Source organism: Alligator mississippiensis, chromosome 1 (assembly GCF_030867095.1).
Source record: "Alligator mississippiensis isolate rAllMis1 chromosome 1, rAllMis1, whole genome shotgun sequence".
NCBI classification, from domain to species: Eukaryota; Metazoa; Chordata; order Crocodylia; family Alligatoridae; genus Alligator; species Alligator mississippiensis.
In genome coordinates, this window is record NC_081824.1 from 363,781,894 (window position 1) to 363,799,725 (window position 17,832).

Consider the following 17,832-nt stretch of genomic DNA (forward strand, 5'->3'; position numbering starts at 1 on the left):
CAGAACCATATATTTTAATCTATTCTCTGAAGCATTTGGCACACTTAGGCCACTGTAAAATAGTAACAAAAATCTAAAAGTAATGTGCTTTCTAAATGGTAATTGTTTTCTGCTGATGTCCATAATTCAAGTTGTTGAATTCATTTTTTATTTTTGTGGAAAGAGAGAAGCGTACCCAAAAATCAAAGAGAACCAACTTTCCCCCAACATCTTCACCATCAGAAAGATTCTAATCAAATTTACACTCTAGTTTTCTAGTTCAACAGGGAGACATTTATAAGAGGGAGAAATACAACTAAAGAATATTGAAGTAAAGAGGGAGGGTTACTGCAGTAGAAGAAAGCACTACAATCATGTAATTATTTATCTTTCACTCTTTTGTTCATCACCAAACCCTTTCCTTTGTGACAGGAAAATTATAGAGCAGTGAATTCAACAAATTGAACCTTATAAGCTCTTGGGCCATTGTATTTATATTCTCCCTTGTTTATACCTCTTAATTTCTCTGTCCTTCTGCTAGTACTTTTTATTATAACTTTAAAGTGTATTAATTCACTGAACAAAGCTCTCGGAGATGAAGATTTTCACACTGAAATTCATGCATGGTGCAGAGGCTTGGACTCTTCCCATCACTTAAAAGACCTCTGTAGCACTAATAGGTCCATTAGCTGAGTATGATCATTCCTATTTCCCACTTCAAAACAAATGGCTTTCACAGTGGCTTTGCATAGTTCACAGTGGAAGACCAAACTAAAAGTAATCCAGAGGCAATGGTAGATCCATCAGCTGGGTGGAGCGGTCGGTAGGAAAAGAACAGTCCCAAGGTTGGGGTGATCAGTTTGGCTTTCCAAGCCCCAGGGCTGCCCTCTGAACGTGTACACACATGTGGTTAGATTGGTCATGGATTAACCCAATCTACATAGTGCACCTCCTTAGGTGAACTAAATTAGATTGGGCCAGCCATTTTTTGTCCAATCTAAACTCCCCAATTTATGTACAGTTCGGTACCTAGATTGACTTAAGCCTAGTTAGGTCATTCTAAATGTAAAGTCTGCATTCTGCAACCTAAATCTAGGTTTAGAATTAATTTAATTTGTTCAGCCACTTCTGGCTCCATCAAGTACCCGGGCTTTATGTAGGGAGAATAGACTTCTTTTCTCAAAAATAATAACATAAATGCTATTTCTGTTAAGTAAGTTATGATATAAGGTTTTTGAATGTTGCACGTTTTATACCTAGATTCCTCCATGGTCTCAAAGAATTATCTTAACATTTCTAATCTTGATATTAGAATAATTTCTTGATTGATAAGAAAACAATTATGACTGATAGGAAAACCAAGGTCTGAAATATAAAATTTTCTCTTTCAAATATAAAAGTATAGGTATGACAAGTAGTCAGTCAGATTCTTCTGGCAGTCAGTACAAAGGATAAAGCAATTAAGTGAAAAAGTATAAAGACTGGTGCTTTTCATGACTTAAGTTATGAGGTTTTTGGTGTACATGAAGGCAGTCCTTACCAAAGTAATCTTTTAAACATAATGGCAGTGTACCACTTTTACTCTAATATAAGATGACCCTAAATATAAGATAACTCCCCAATAATTAGATTATATATATATGGAAAATATCTGTTATAATTTTCCAGGTATAGAAACTAATTATTGGAGGTGATAAAGAGGCTTATTATTATTGGAGGCTTGAATTTTTTCCCCTCCCACTGCTACAGCAAGGAAAATAAATACAGAGGGGGAGGGGCCAGGTAGTCCCCTTGCCCTCTACCATCCCAACTACTCCTCTCCATAGCTCCTTCTGCTGTTCTTACTGTCAAAACACAAGAAAGAAAGAAGCAAAATGTGAAAATACTGACTTTGAAATAAACATACCTACAGTGATTTAAAGATAGACAAATTACTATGAGTATCCATAGACTTAGTTAATCCCAAATTAATTAACATTACTTTTTTTTAAAAACTGCTGCAAGTTTTAACACAGGATCATAAAAATGCTTTTAAGCAGCACTTTTATACCTATTTGCATATAGTACAAAATTTGTATGATATTAGTACAAAGCCAAAAGGCTCATGATTTACCATGGAGTTTATTGGGCTAGGCCCCAGCAGAGCCAACAGCATGTCAAGATATGGTGACTGCACAGTTCAGCACTGCTCAGGTTGTGTGTGTACTCCAGATACATCCCCACAAAAGGATCCATGTGCTCCTCCACTTATGACTGGAAATGGGTGTTCTTATCACAAGTCCTGGGATCCCCAAAAATTTACATGCAGATGAGGTACAGGGCAACCTGGTACATCTTCAATTCATGGAGGGTGGGGCCATGTTAATCATATGCAACAGGCTGAGAGGGGGCAACAGACAGATTCTGGGTGAACTGTTTCAGGTCCTGTTTGGTGATGTTTGCCAGACATTTAAGGCTGGTGAAGAAAAAGAACTCACTGAAAATGGGAAAGAAAGGTGCAGCTCAGCTGTGGGAATGAAGAGGAAGTTGAAGTGTATTCAATGTAGTAGCTCACCATGACTTTAGAGTCAGTGCTGAAGAGGCCAGAGTGCAATGGGCACAACAGTGTTTCTTATTCAGGTGGGCTGCACTAACCTATCTTTGTGATAGGTTTGCATTAGTATGTTTGCCCAGTACAGGCTATGTATTTTATAGTAATTCTCTGTGTTGGTTGCATTTAATCAGCTTCATAACTAGTTTTCATTACTGAGCACATGCTGCAGTTTAATGACAGACAATGTATTTAATGAGGTTTCCTTGTATGCACATACAAGATGAGGAATCTTTCCCCCCATGCTAACTGGGGGGAACCCTCATCTTATATTCAAGTAAATACAGTATTGTCAGAGACTGTTGTCCAACATTAGAAACATTCTATAAATGCCGAAAGATTATAGAATCACAGAATCATAAAGAAGTAGGGCTAGAAGGGACCTCCAGAAGTCATCTACTCCAACACCCTGCCTGAGGCAGGAACATCCCTAATCCAAACCATAATCTAAACTCTACATAAAACTACCATCAACTCTGGCATAACACAGACCTAAAACCCTAACCTGCCACAGGTAGAGCCAGGGAACCACAGCAGCTAGCATCCTACTTCTATAAAATGAGTTGTCAATATATGCTCAAGAGACCCTGGGTAGAGGACTCCACCCCCACTACAGAGAAAGGCAAAAACCCCCACAGTCTATACCAGTCTGACCATGGGGTAAAATGCCTTCCTGACTCCAAATATAGCAATCTGTCTGACCCTGAGTGGAGGGGCAAGACCCTCTACCCAGGAACCTCTGATTATGGTCTCATTAGGAACACTGGCATCCTCCAGTCAAAGTTCCTAGCCTTGGCTGTAGCAAAAACTCAATGCCTCTGGGAAGGCTTAAAAACATTCTGACACATGTAGCAGAAAAGGGGCAGGGGCAACCAACAAGCCCAGAAGCATTGGAAATAACCATGGTAGAACCCAGACATTGCTATACCTAGATCATCCCTGGCCTGTGGCTGTCTAACCTCTTTTTGAACACCTCCAGTGATGGAGAATCCACAATCTCCTTAGGGACCCACTGTCCTAACAGTGAATAAGTTTTTCTGGATATCCAATCTAAACTTATTTTTCTGCAACTTCAAGCTATTGGTCTGTGTCTTCTTCTCTGCAGCAAGAGAAAAAGAGGTGCTTTCCCTCTTCTTTATGGCAGCCCTTCAAGTATTTGAAGACTGATATCACGTCTTCTCTTAAGCACCTTTTCCAGAAGCTGAACATGCCTAGCTGCTTCAGCCTCTCCTCATATGATTTACCTTCCAAGCCCTTGATCATCTTTGTTGCCCACCTCTGGACCCTAACTTCTCCAAATCCTTTGTAAAATGTGGAGCCCAGAACTGCACAGAATACTCAAGATAAATCCTAACTAGTGCCAAGTAGAGAGGCACTGTCACTTCCCATCTTGCACCTAATGCTTCTATTGATGCATGCCAAAACTGCATTTCTCTTTTGTGGGCCTTCTTCACATAGCAGACTCATACTGAGTCTGTCATCGACCAAGATTCCCATATCCTTTTCCATAGAGCTACCTTCCAGCCAGGCGTCACCCATTATAGATTTATGCTTTTTATTATTTCTCCTGAGGTGTAATACCCTGCATCTGTCCACAATGAACTTCATGCTGTCAGCTCTTGTCCAAGTTTCCAATCTGTTGAGATCTTTCCGAATTGTGCTTCCATCTCCAACACATATACAATCCTTCCCAGTCCCATTTCATCTGCAAACTTGGTCTAGAAGCTTTCTATGCCAGCCTCCAAATCATTAATAAAGGTGTTGAACAATACTGAGTCCAGGACAGACCCCTGTGGGACTCCACTTGAAAACTCCTGCCATTCTGACAAGGAGCCAAAATTAATTAACCCTTGCTTGCAATGGAACTAGTTAGCTATCCACATTATAGTAGTTTTATCTAACCCACATTTCTCCAATTTGTTTACGAGAAGATCATGAGGGACCTTGTCAAAAGTCTTTCTGAAGTCCAAATACACTGTACCACAGCATTCCCTTCATCCACCCAAGGAGTCACTTTGTCAAAGCAGGGTGTTAAGGGCCTACAGCAAGGCAGTAGCCTTAGACTTTAAGGGGGCCAACTTCAATAAGCTGAGGAGATTAGTGGGAGAGGCACTAGGGTCCTGGAGAGTAGGGGAATTGGGTGCCCAAGATGAGTGGTCATTCCTTAAGGAGACGATACTCAGAGCCCAAGGGGTGACAATCCCAACAAGAAGCAAAGAGAGCAAGAGTGCCCAAAAGCCCCCCTGGCTCACCAAGGGCATTCGAGAATGCCTGATTGCCAAAAAGGAGGCGTACACACAATGGAAGGGAGGGGCAATCACCAAAGAGGAGGATACCTCCACCACTCGGGTCTGTAGGGGGGCTGTTAGGAAAGCTAAGGCAGATACGGAACTAGGGCTAGCATCAAGGATCAAGGATAACAAAAAGTCCTTTTTTAAATACATAGGGAGAATGGAGAGGGTCCCGGGTAATGTGGGGCCCTTGCAGGATATGCTTGGCAATCTGGCGGTTGCACCAGAGGAGAAAGCAGACCTCTTTAACAATTTCTTCGCCTCTATTTTCTTGTGCAGGAACCAGGACTCCCTTACTGAGATTCAGAATGGACTTGGGAGAAATTCCGCCAACCCTAGGGTTAGGGAGGACCAGGTTAGAGAACTTCTGGAGGGGCTGGACATGTTCAGATCAGCAGGTCCACATGCTCTCCACCCCAGGGTGTTGAGGGAATTGACAGGGGTTATCGTGGGGCCCCTGGCACAGTTTTACGAGCACTTGTGGTGCTCTGGCCAGGTGCTGGACTGGAAGAGGGCCAATGTGGTCCCCATCTTTAAAAGAGGGATGACCAGGGAAACTATAGGCCTGTTAGTCTTACTTCAATCCTGGGGAAGCTCTTTGAGAAGTTTATCAAGGAGCACATCTGTGATGGGCCAGCAGTGGGGATGATGCTCAAGGGCAACAAGCATGGTTTCATTAGGGGCAGGGCCTGTCAGACCGACCTGATTGCCTTCTACAATCAGGTCACAAAATCATTGGACAGGTGTCGCGGTGGATGTAGTCTTTCTGGACTTCAGGAATACCTTTGATACTGTCTCCCACCCCATTCTTATTAAATAGCTAGGTGACTGTGGCATTGATGCCTACATAGTCAGATGGATTGCAAATTGGCTGAGGGGTCATACTCAGAGTGGTGGTGGACAGGTCATTTTCGACCTGGAGGGAAGTGGGCAGTGGGGTCCCCCAGGGCTCGGTCCTTGGGCCCGCACTGTTCCATTTCTTTGTTAGCGACTTGGACGATGGAGTGAAGAGCAGCCTGTTTAAATTCACAGACGACACCAAGATTTGGGGTGAGGTGGGCACGCTAGAAGGGAAGGACAGATTACAGCAGGACAGGTTACAGGGGTGGGCAAATGAGAATAGGATGGGATTCAATACTGACAAGTGCAGGGTGCTGCACTTGGGCAGTAGGAACCAGCAGCATACCTATAGGCTGGGGAACTCCCTTCTCGAAAGCACAGTGGCAGAAAACATGGGCCAACAATGCAAGAACATGGTCAGTAGGGCTAACTGTACCTTGTCCTGCATCCACAGATGTATCACCAGCAGGGCCAAGGAGGTGATCCTCCCCATCTATATGACACTGGTCAGGCCGCAGCTGGAGTACTGCGTCTAGTTCTGGGCGCCGCACTTCAGGAGGGATGTGGACAGCACTGAGAGGGTCCAAAGGAGGGCAACTCGCATGATCTGGGGACAGCCGGGCAGACCCTATGAGGAGAGGCTATGGGACCTTAACCTGTTCAGCCTTCGCAAGAGAAGGCTGAAGGGGGACCTGGTAGCCATCTATTCCCACCTGCCTATGGCCAGATGGGACTGGCTGTATGCAATCTGGGAAGCTAAGCAGCCCCGGGCCCAGTTCATACCTGGATGGGAGACTGCCTTTACTGCGTCCAGTTCTGGGCACCCCCACTTCAAGAGGGATGTGGACAACATTGAGAGGGTCCAGAGGAGGACCACCTACACGATCCGGGGACAGCAGGGCAGACCCTACAATGAGAGGCTACGGGACCTGAACCTGTTCAGCCTTCACAAGAGAAGGCTGAGGGGGGACCTGGTGACTGTCTATAAACTCACTAGGGGGGACCAGAAGGGTTTGGGGGAGACCTTGTTTCCCCTAGTGTGCCCCAGGATAACAAGGAATAATAGCCCCAAGTTGTTGGAGAGTAGGTTTAGTTTAGACATCTGTAAGAACTACTTCACAGTAAGGGTGGTTAGGATCTGGAACCAACTTTCAAGGGAAGTGGTGCTGGCTCCTACCCTGGGGGTCTTTAAGAAGTGGCTTGATGCCTACCTGACTGGGGTCAATTGAGCCCAGTTTTCCTCCTGCCCAGCCAGGGGGTTGGACTTGAAGATCTACAAGGTCCCTTCCAACCCTACTTCTATGAAACTTACTAAGGGGGACCAGCAGGGTTTGGAAGAGACCTTGTTCCCCCGAGCGCCTCCCAGAGTAACAAGGAATAATGGCCATAAGTTGCTAGAGAGTAGGTTTAGACTAGACATTAGAAGGCACTACTTCACAGTCAGGGTGGCTAGGATCTGGAACCAACTTCCAAGGGAACTGGTAATGGCTCCTACCCTGGGGGTCTTTAAGAGGAGGCTTGACATTTACCTTGCTGGGGTCATTTGAGCCCAGTTTTCTCTCCTGCCCAGGGCAGGGGTTGGACTAGAAGATCTACAAGGTCCCTTCGACCTTAGATCTATGAATCTATGAGATCAGGTTTGTCTGACGCAATTTGTTTTTCATATATCCATGCTGGCTCCCTGAAATCAGCCTTTCCTCCTCCAGATGTTTGCAAATGGCCTTCCTTAGAATATGCTCCAGTAACTTCCCAGGTATTGAGGTAAGGCTAACCAACCTTTAGTTCCCCAAGTCCTCCTTTTTGCCTTTTTTAAAGAGGGGCACTATACTGGCCCTTTTCCAGTCTTCTGGTACCTGGCCTGTCTACCATGACTTCATGACGATCATTGCCAAGGGCTCTGAGATCTCCTCTACCAGTTCTTTTAGGATCCTAGGATGAAGTGCATCCAACCCTGCTGTCTTGAATTCATTCAGACCCAACAAAAGCTCACTGATCATCTCTTTTATCATCTCCTCCCTCAGTGTACCCCCTTCCTTATCCAGATAATCCTTATTAGGTGTCTGACTTCAGCTTAATTTTTTGTGAAAACTGAGGTAAAGTAGCTGTTGAGTAGCTCCACGTTCTTTGTATCTTTGGTGAGGCGTTCCCCCTGATTTGTTAACAGAGGACTCACAGCTTTCTTGGTCCTTCTTTTCTGACCAACGTACTTATAGAATCCCTTCTTATTGTCCTTAACCTCCCTTGCCACATGCAGCACATTCTTTATCTTTGCCTTCCTGATTTTGCCTGGCAGGTTCTTGATGTTTCCTAGTATTCTTCCTTGGTGACCTGCCCATTCTTCCATTGCCGGTATGCTTTGCTTTTGCAGTTGAGGCATTTTAGATGCTCCTTGTTCAGCTACATTGGTCTCTTGCCATTTTTGTACTTCCATTGTTTTGGTACAGTTTCTTGTTCGGCTTTCAATGCTGTGCCCTTTAGAAGGTTCCAGCCCTCCTTGGAGCCTTTATCCTTCAATCTGTCCTCCCATGACACCATGCCTATTAGCTCCCTCAGTCGGATAAAATCCACTTTTTTTAAATCTAGCATCCTAATTTTGCTGACATCATGCTTTCCCCATCTCAGGATCTGGAATACTATATCATGATCACTTCCTCCCAAGTTACCCATCACATTCACAACCTCTACCACTTCTCCCCTGATTGTCAAGACAAGATCCAAGATAGAGGACCCCCTAGTTGTATCCTCCACTTTCTAGAAAGAAAGTTGTCTTCCACACAAGCTAGGATCCAGTTGGACATTTTATGTTTGGCTTCATTGTTCTTTCAGCAGATGTATAGAAAATTGAAATCCCTCATCAGTACCATCCCATAGCTTTTGGAGTGATTTGTTACCTGCTTGAAAAGTGTTTCATTCACCTCCTCTTCCTTATTAAGTGACCTATAATAAATCCCCACCATTATATCAGTGCCACATCTTTCACCTTTCATCTTCACCCAAATGCACTCTGCTTTGCTGTCTTCTCCTGAACCAAAGAACAAGCATATGTGTTTCAGACATACAAGGCAATACCACTACCTTTTCTCCCAACCTTGTCCTCCATATTGACATTGCAATCATAAGAGCCGTCTCAACAAATCTTAGTGATATTAAACATATTTTAGGTATTAGAGCGCGTGAGGATAACGAGCAGGCAAGGTTCTTTGGGTAGATGCAATATCTTTTATTAGACCAACTAAATAGTTGGAAAAAAATTTTTGCAAGCTTTCGGGCACAAAAACCCTTCCTCAGGCATAGGAAGACTCTGCTGGTGTTATGTGTTATCCAAGGTAGAAAATAAGCTAATTTACAGCAAGCAGGTCTGTGAAAATGCAAATGAGTAGATGTTTGGAAGCAATAGGAGGGGAGGGGAGGGGAGGAAGGGAGGGAAATGTGTAAAGGGATGTGAGTGGTCAGCTGGAGGCAGGTTATCTGGGGTATCAGATGTCAGGCAAGTTGTAATGTGTCATTAATCCAATGTCTATATTAAGCCCATGATTATTTGTATCCAGTAGATTAATGAAGTGAAGTTTGTAGGCTTATCTACAAAAGGTGTTTTGTAAATTCCCTTTGAGGATTAGAACTGAGAGACTGGAGAGTGAGTGATTGTCTTGTGAAAAGTGGGCACCCACAGGTAATTGAATATTTCTGTATTTGGTGAATTTTCAGTGTGTATTCATTCTGGTACAGAGTTGTTTGGTTTCTCCTACATATTTTCCATCAGGGCATTTGGTGCACTGGATGAAATATTTTACATTTCTGGAGGTGCAGGTGTAAGATCCAGGAATGGTAATAGTTCTGTTGTGGGGTATAGTTATTGTGGGACTGGTGGATGTATTGGCAGTTTTTATATTTCTTGTCCTGACATAGTCTGGATCCATTTGGTGTGGTTTGGGTCACAGGAAGTTTGCTTCTGGTGATGAGGTTAGTGAAGTTCAGTGCTTGTTTACAGGCTAGCATGGGTGGTTCTGGAAAGATATCATTAAGAATTGGGTCTTCTTCTATTATGGGTTGCAATTGTCTGAGGATTTTCTGTATAGGTTCCAGGAAAGGATGGTACATCATAACAAATGCTATGCATTTTGTGGGTATTTTCTTTTGTGTACTGCAACAATTCTTCACATCATACCCAGGTGGTTCTTTCAAAAGTGCGATCTAGCTCTCTGGAGGAATGTCCTTGTTGGGTGAAAGCCTTTTTGAGATTTGTGAGGTGATGATCTGTGACAATTTGTAAAGATAATGAGGGAGTGTTTTAGGTTTCCAGAACCCATGTTTTTCAGATCCTTTTGTATCCAAGAGAAGCAAATATTGTATTTACTCAATTAAAATATGATTGTTTTTCATTCCATTAAAAAACTGGAGAAAAAGCCCCTCGTGTCAGAATCAAGTATGAGACAAGGGGGCAGGCAGCTGCTATGGCTCACGCTCCAGCTCTAGCCCTGACCCCAGGCCAGGGCTAGAGTCACAGCTGCTACCTTCCCCCTGCTGCTCCTCTGCTCTAGCCTTGGGCCCCCGCTGCACCCAGTGTCCCCACTGTGTTGCTTCCCCCTCTCCTCCTCACTTCCCTGGCTGTTCTCTGACTTACCTTTGCTTCATTACCAGCAGGCTACATCCTCACTGCAGCCTGGAACGTGGAACATGGCCCGGCACTGTAGCAGCAGTACTAGCTCTGTGCTGCTGCTATAGGGCTAGGCTGAAGCTGAGCTCAGTGCCCTCCCTAGGCTGCAGCCGGGACAGAGCCTGCTGGTGCTGTAGCAAATGTAAGAGTGGATGGAAGTGCAGGTGGCAGAGACTTGTCAGGGGGGGCACAATGTGGGTAAGGGGAGCAGGGACCCCAAGATGCAGGGGGCAGAAACAGTGTGAAGAGGGGAAGGCAAGGGGGGGGAGGGGGATAGGGGCCGGAGGCTGTAGGGAGTAGGTGCAAGGAGGGACAAGTGAGGGGGACAGGAGGCAGGGGACAAATGTTATGCCTCCCCCACTGCCTGCTCCATTACTGGCCCCCACCACCTGCCTTACCACATGCCCTTCCCACTGCCTCACTCAGTCTGTCCCCACATTGCCTAACCCACTTCTGCCCCCCTCACCTCCTGCAGCAGTAGTGGGGATGATATTTTAAGTGATCCTCCAATTATTTAATTCTATATATGGAAGATTATAATGAATGCATATATTTTTCATGTACAGAATTATGGGGGGGTGTTCATTTTAAATTCAACATCATGCTAGGTTTGGGTAAATACAGTTTGCTTTAATTTTGAACTTTTTCAGATGTTGGAAGTAATCATACAGGCCCTTGACGTGTTATGTTTTGGAAAGCTGTACATCTCACTTTTTCATCAGGCTGCATTAAGAACTAGGCATGGCATGGTGTTGTGAGTTAGACAGTCAGGCAAACAAGTTTAAAACCTCAATTAATTGGAAAAGCAAAAGCAATAACTATTATTTTTGGATGCACTGCTTGACGAATCACAATATTTTTTGTGACTCTTGTGAAAATAGTGAAGAAGAAAACTACAAAGATGACCCATGGACCAAAAGGTGTTAGAAAAGTGATCCATTTACTAACAGCAGGAGTACGAGTTCTGGAGTTGCTGGTTCCTCATACTCCTCAGGTAGTAGTAGTACTTTACACCATGGGAAAGAGCTGAAAGCAGAAGAGTCAGGAAAAAGAACGGATTTGTTATTAGAAGAATCAGAATGTCAGCACTGCAGTTGCAGCTGCAGCAGACACAGAACTTCTAACGGGGAATCTGCAGGTGAGACCCCCACTGGATTCCCTAACTACATGCAGAATCAGCTGCCATTGTCACAACCCATGAAGGGACACAATACACAAAGTCAGGATCCTTAGTCATGTCAATTAAATAGTAAATGTTGAAGTCCAAAATGCATGGCTCACACTTGCTTCTTCATCTATCACAGAGGCCAGCAATGTATGTCCCACGAGCTACATGCAGCCTACAGAACCACTGGATCCAAACCAGGGACGTGGGGCTTCGCTGGCTGCACGAGCTGTCTCCATGCCACCGCAAGGACAATATTGGTTGCAGGCACTCTTCCCCACTTGGTGGGTCATTCCAGCCCACAGCTGGAAAATAGTTGCTTACCCTGATCAATGACATGAAAAATCTTACTGGAATGTCAATACAGTGACCTTAGAATATTCCCATTATTTTCCATATTACATTACAACTACTTGTCAAGAACTGGACCTCCTCTCCCAGCTCTTTGATTTTGCAAATTTGAAATTTGAAGAGGATTTTTTCATTGCACTTAATAATAATATATCAGAAGGTTTTGACTGAACTGTTTTTATTGTATTGTATCATGCCCCCCAAATAACCAAGCAGATAAAGAAAAGAACAAAAGCCATAAACAAGTATTAACAAAAAATAATACTCTTCAATTCTCTAGTAAATTAATTATTTTAATTTAATTTTTTCCAATCATGTAATAAAGACAACAAGCAAAACTGACTTTAGCATAGTCCTGGCAGGTTTAATAACCTTTTTTGCTTTATGGTAGAAGTCTGTACTTTATTTTGTAATATATTTAAACCCAGAAAAGTTAAATGACAAGTAGCCTCTGATCATCAGTAAAATGCACTCATTTCAAGCAATTTTCCAGTCAGGTTGATGGAGGCACAAAGAAATAAAAAATCTTATCCTATATACACAGTATGTTACCAGCAAGCCTCAAACCAGAACACAGAAAGTTCCTGGCTACCAATCATTTTGGTCAAATCTTTATATTACACAGGCTGTAGTTATATTGTCTCTGTCTCTCTCCCCTCCTGCATTCATTTTGATTACAGAGCCACCTGTGACACTGTTAAAGTATGCCCAGCATGGCACCTGCCTCATAACCCAGGGGGGGAAACAGCAGTGTACTACCTTGAACAACAAGAAAGATGCCAGGAAAAACCCTCAAGGGCTGTCTAGCTTCTCCCAGTTGGTACACCAGAAGAAAAGTGCTTTTTTTTTTTTTTTTTTATTACCCGCTCCCTATTGAGGGAAAGCAGAAGCAGATGCTTGGTCTGTGAAATGATAAACATTAATTAAAACTCATGATACTAAGTACCCAAAATAAGTTTATGTTTAAGTGATCCTGATTTAATCAAAGTCTATGCCATTTGATTACAATGAAGAAGCTCTTGCAGAAAAATAGGTAAAACCAAAGACTTCATATACCCTATGGTAGGGGTTTTCAACCTTTTTGGATTGGTGTACCCTCGGCAGCCAGATGCAAAGCAGTATAGCCTGGTGGCCAGACACAGAGTGAGGAGGGTGGGAGGTGGGGGTGGCTCATGACCAAACACGGAGTGACAGCAGCTGCTGCATGTGCGCTTCCCCCCACTCCCCCACATCCAGCCGGGCAGGTGGCACTCTCTAAGTACCTCCAGGGGTATGCATACCCCCAGTTGACAACCCCTGTTCTATGGCAAGCTTAACCCAACTGCTGCAGCCGAGTTCACTCTGGAGCAACAGATTATGCCCAAATGCAGTTCAGCCTTATTTAAGAATTAAAGTATCAAGGTTTTTATTGTTTTATTTTTTTCATAGTTAGTTCAATCTCTGCAAGTCCTGTTATTTATTTTATACCAATTTTGATTAACAGGACATTTCTAGAAGTTAATACTATACAATTTTGCAAATTCAAAGTTATCTACAGAGCCAATAGGCGCAGAAACACGATTCTTGCCTTAAATGCATGCTTAGCTTTCCTGACAAACTTTTCCCAGTTCAACTAAAAGTAGATTTTAAACCAGTTTAGTTAAACCAGTGCAAGACACCCAAACTAAATGAGTGTCTTTACACAGATTTGCAGCATCTTATTAAATGAGGTTAAAACTGATTCTTAATTAATCCAGTGAAAGTTTGGGTGTAGACAAAGTATTAAAATCTTTCTCATTGTTCCACATAGAGGGTGAACAACACAGCTAGACAACAGTGAAATAAATAAGACTGATGATTAAAATTGCTAAAGATGTTACTAATTTTTTTATAAAAGTGAAGCGCATTAACTGGGAGTACCAATGACCTCTATTTAAAGTAACTTCCATGCTCACATAAAAATATGGCAAGGAGATTTGCAAAATGAAAGAAGGCGGCATTGGCCACTCTGTTGGCTCAAGTCTATCTTGTGCAGGCACTAGGGGTGTGAGAAATGGGCCATATTTGATACTGATTCGGCCCAAATCGGGGAACAGCGATTCAGTACAGATCACTGTCCCAATTTGATTAATCCAAATCTGAATCTGAAGATTTGATGCTGATTCAAAGAATCAGCAATTCGGCCATAGACACAGCTGTAACTGTTTTTTTTCTACATACCTCAACATACCAGGCACGGCTCATGAATGCTGAGATGGTGGGGCAGATGGAGCGTTCCATGGGAGCATGGGGGAGTCCCCCTGCAAGTTCAGCGGTGGACCTGAAGTGGAACAGAAGTGCTTCTGGTCCACTTTTGGGTCCCCTGCCAAGCACACTGGGAACCCCCCGCGCTCCAGTGGGACACTCCACCTGCCCCACCATCTCAGCATTCACAAGCCACCTAGTACCTTGAGACATGTAGAAAAAACATTTAAAGCTGTGTCTATGTCCGAATCATCGAATCTCTCCAAATCTCTCTGAATCGATTTGGAGGGTTCCGATTCGATTCGGAGAGATTAAAAGGTCTTCTGATTCAATTCAAATTTTGAGATTTGGCTGCTGAATCGGTCCAAATCTATAACGAACCGAATCAGCGATTCTTGTAAATCTTCCCATTTTTCAAAATTCTCAAGAAACCTTGAAATCAGCATTATAGACTTACAAGAATGTTTCCCTGACACATCTTTCCATCACAGCAATTCAAGCTATACAGCTTTTATATTCACTTAATTTCATTTCCCCACATGAACCACTGTTCCACCATAATTACCTGATACAATGCTCTTGATTTTCACTTTAATGCTCATATCACAAGCAAGATTTGGGTTTACTTTGCAAATCTTGTAAGAACTTCATGTATTTTGTGCACCTGAAACTTATGAAGCTCCAGACACATCATGAAATACTAGCAGTTTTTAAACCCCCCCCCCCCCCCCCCGTTTTTATGATAGCTTGTTAAAGTAATTCCTGCCAAGAATTTTATGCATGTTTTCTGGTTGGCTTCTTTGATTTCTTAACAATATCCTAAATTGTAATTTCATTTCTTGCTCTCAGACATTTACAGATACATCCTAATGAGTAACTTCCAAATAAATCATTAAAGAAACTTTGGGAATTAGAAAACAAAATTTAAGAAAGTGAAATAAAAATTATAGACATTAAAATGCGACTAAATCTCATATATATTTGTTGAAAATGTACCACTTAATTAACATAATAAGACCTAATGTACAGTTAGGCCTTTTGCAGAAGATGAAAGGAATATCAAATTATGTAATAGAACTATAAACAAATAAGAAATCTGTATTTAAAACAAAAATCAATAATAACTCCAACTATTTTCTAGAAATTGAGCAAAACTTACAGAGAAGGTTGAACCAGTCTTTGAAACTGTAGCAGAGTGAGTTGCATCTCCCAGATGTACAAACAGCTCCCAGCTACTCGCATTTGATTTATCAATAGAAATTCTAAAGCAAGAAAAACAAAGAAAAAATATTTTACCATGTTCAAGTTTCCCCTAGTTTTAGTTGCATTGGTTGTCTCTACAGGGTGCCTATGAAGGATCTAAAATACCATTAGGCCTATAGACACAGTCAAAGAACAGAGATTCATTAAGTCATAGATTGTAAAGCTAGAAGAGACCTCAGAAGATCATTGGGTCCAGCCCCCTGCTTTAGGCATGTTTGAGAAAACCAGCAGAGATAATATTCTTTTTGTCAGATTAAATGAAAAGGCACTTTTTAGGGAAGTTTGCTTCTGAGATTTTTTTTTTTTGTTTGCTTTGCCTTGACGCCTTGAGTAAAACTTCCAGTGAAGAAGTATTAGAAGTCCAGGCCCCTGCACTCAGATACTTGTTAACTGAAGGAATAGGTGCAGGGAGGAAGAGGAGGAGCATGTGCACCTAAAACAATTCACCATCATCTTAATTTTTCTCAACACTAATAAGTTAAAGGCCAGATTAGACATGAAAGATCTAGGAAAATAAATATGTATTAATTACTCTTAGAACCAATACACTTCATACCAGCAGCTCTCAACCTTTTTAGACTTGAGGAACCCCTCCATAACTTTTCTGAATGGAGTGGCAATCCATTGCAAAAACTAACATTATAGTGCTTACCTTCTTGAAGAGGGGCCAGGAAGGAAGAGGAGCAACTACAGGGAACAGTCTACACTGTAGTGAGTGGGGATTTGGAAGGGAAGTGCCTGTACTTTAGCTCTTCACTAGAGCCTATGTTTATCTCCTCTCTCCTGACAACACCCTGGTGGAGAACTGCTGCCTTATATGTAACATTACTGAAGCCCCTCCACAGACAGAATAAAATGAAGCCGTTTATATGCTGTGACCCACATACAAGGTTCTGACCTTCCACTGCAATAGTCTATGACCTCCCCAAATCTTAATACAGGGCACTAGACCAGGTAACTCCCAGCACACGTGCCAGGATCTGGCATGCGAAGCCATTTTATTTGGCACACCACAGCCAACCCAGGCTCTGGGCTGGCCATGGAGCCTGGGTTGCTCACAACAGGTGGTGCAGTGGCTGCAAGCAGATGCACCAGGGTCCGTGGAGGCCCAGCCCAGCTCATTGCCAGAGGTGTGTGCACATGTGACTCTGGGCAGACAGTGGGAAAAGGGCCAGGGCTGCACTGCCACAACAAGGATCGGGTCCCTCATGGCTCCCCTGCCATCCATCTCTGACACATTAACATCTTAGAAGTTGAGGTTGCAAGGTTTTTTGGTACTCTGCCCAGAAACATTGCCAACCCCTACACCAGGACCTTTGTGTTACCACTGAGCTGATGTCAGAGAGGTAGCCATGGAACTCAACAGAAAAGCAAGAAATGACTTTCAGCATTTTTGTTTTAAATTCTACTTATTTGTAACTTGCAAGTCTTCATATATATTACGTTTCAAATTTCCTGCCCTTGTTATGACTGGCAGCTTGTTATATCACTTTCTGGCATCTTTTAGATTGTAAACCTTTGAGGAAAGAGGCTCTCTCTGATGATTTATCTAAGCATGGGAAAGCACAATAGGTTCCCAATTTCATTGAGGCTTCAAGGTACAATTATAGTATAAATAAATTAATTGATCATACATTTACAGATACATCCTAGGGACTCTTGGTGCATGCTCTTGGTCTCCCATGCCACCTTTTGCACATGGCACAAGCTCCCTGTAAAAATCCATAAAGCACCACATTTTAGACGCTAAATTTTCTCCTTGAAGGCTGTGAGGCTTCTTATTCATGATCTGAATACACACTGAACTATTATTTATTTCAATAATGTCTAATATTTTAAAGGAAAGCTATCTTAGGAATGCCACAGAGTTTTAAAAAAATTGTACTAAAACATTTTTTACATTGCACAACCTGTGAAACCACATTCATTTTGATACCAGTCTAATACAAAACTTCAAGAAAGAGAAACAGTGAAGTAATTATTTTACTTTTACCAATGTTTCTGTTAGAGCACAAGCAAGTCATGAACACTGCAAGAGCTCCTCCAGCGCCACCTAGAGTCATGTCACCTCCCAGCTGGAACAGTAGTGGCTTGTTCTAATAAATCACCTGCCATGCCTTCAATGTTATGGAAGATGATGCTTAGCCACTACTGGGAGGCAACAGAGAATGGTTAGAGACTCAGAATTTCTGCGGCTCTTCGCAGGGCTTCACCATCCCCATACTCTGCCCTCACCACACCTGATGTTCTGGTCGATGTTGACTGCCGCTAAGGTTCATTATTATCTTGACCTGAAGGATCGTATCTACAGCCCGGGTCTAAGTGGCTGCTTGCCCCATTCTTCCCTGCACAGGTCCCAAGACAGCTACCTCTTGCTCAGGTTCCCCCTTGTCACCCTCTTGTGGCTGGCATCCTCTTCCTCTTCTTCTCTTTCCTCTGGGAGAGTAGAAGTCCCCTTCGCTTCCCTCTTCTTCTA

General features: G+C 42.9%; 1 protein-coding gene across 1 annotated transcript in view; it reads right to left on the minus strand.

Moving 5' to 3' along the window:
- PCCA (propionyl-CoA carboxylase subunit alpha) overlaps positions 1–17,832 on the minus strand; it is a 476,911-nt gene that overhangs the window by 150,708 nt on the left and 308,371 nt on the right. The window contains exon 19 of the mRNA XM_059721102.1: positions 15,253–15,355. Within this exon, the coding sequence (XP_059577085.1) occupies positions 15,253–15,355 (103 nt within the window). The remainder of the gene's footprint in view (positions 1–15,252; positions 15,356–17,832) is intronic.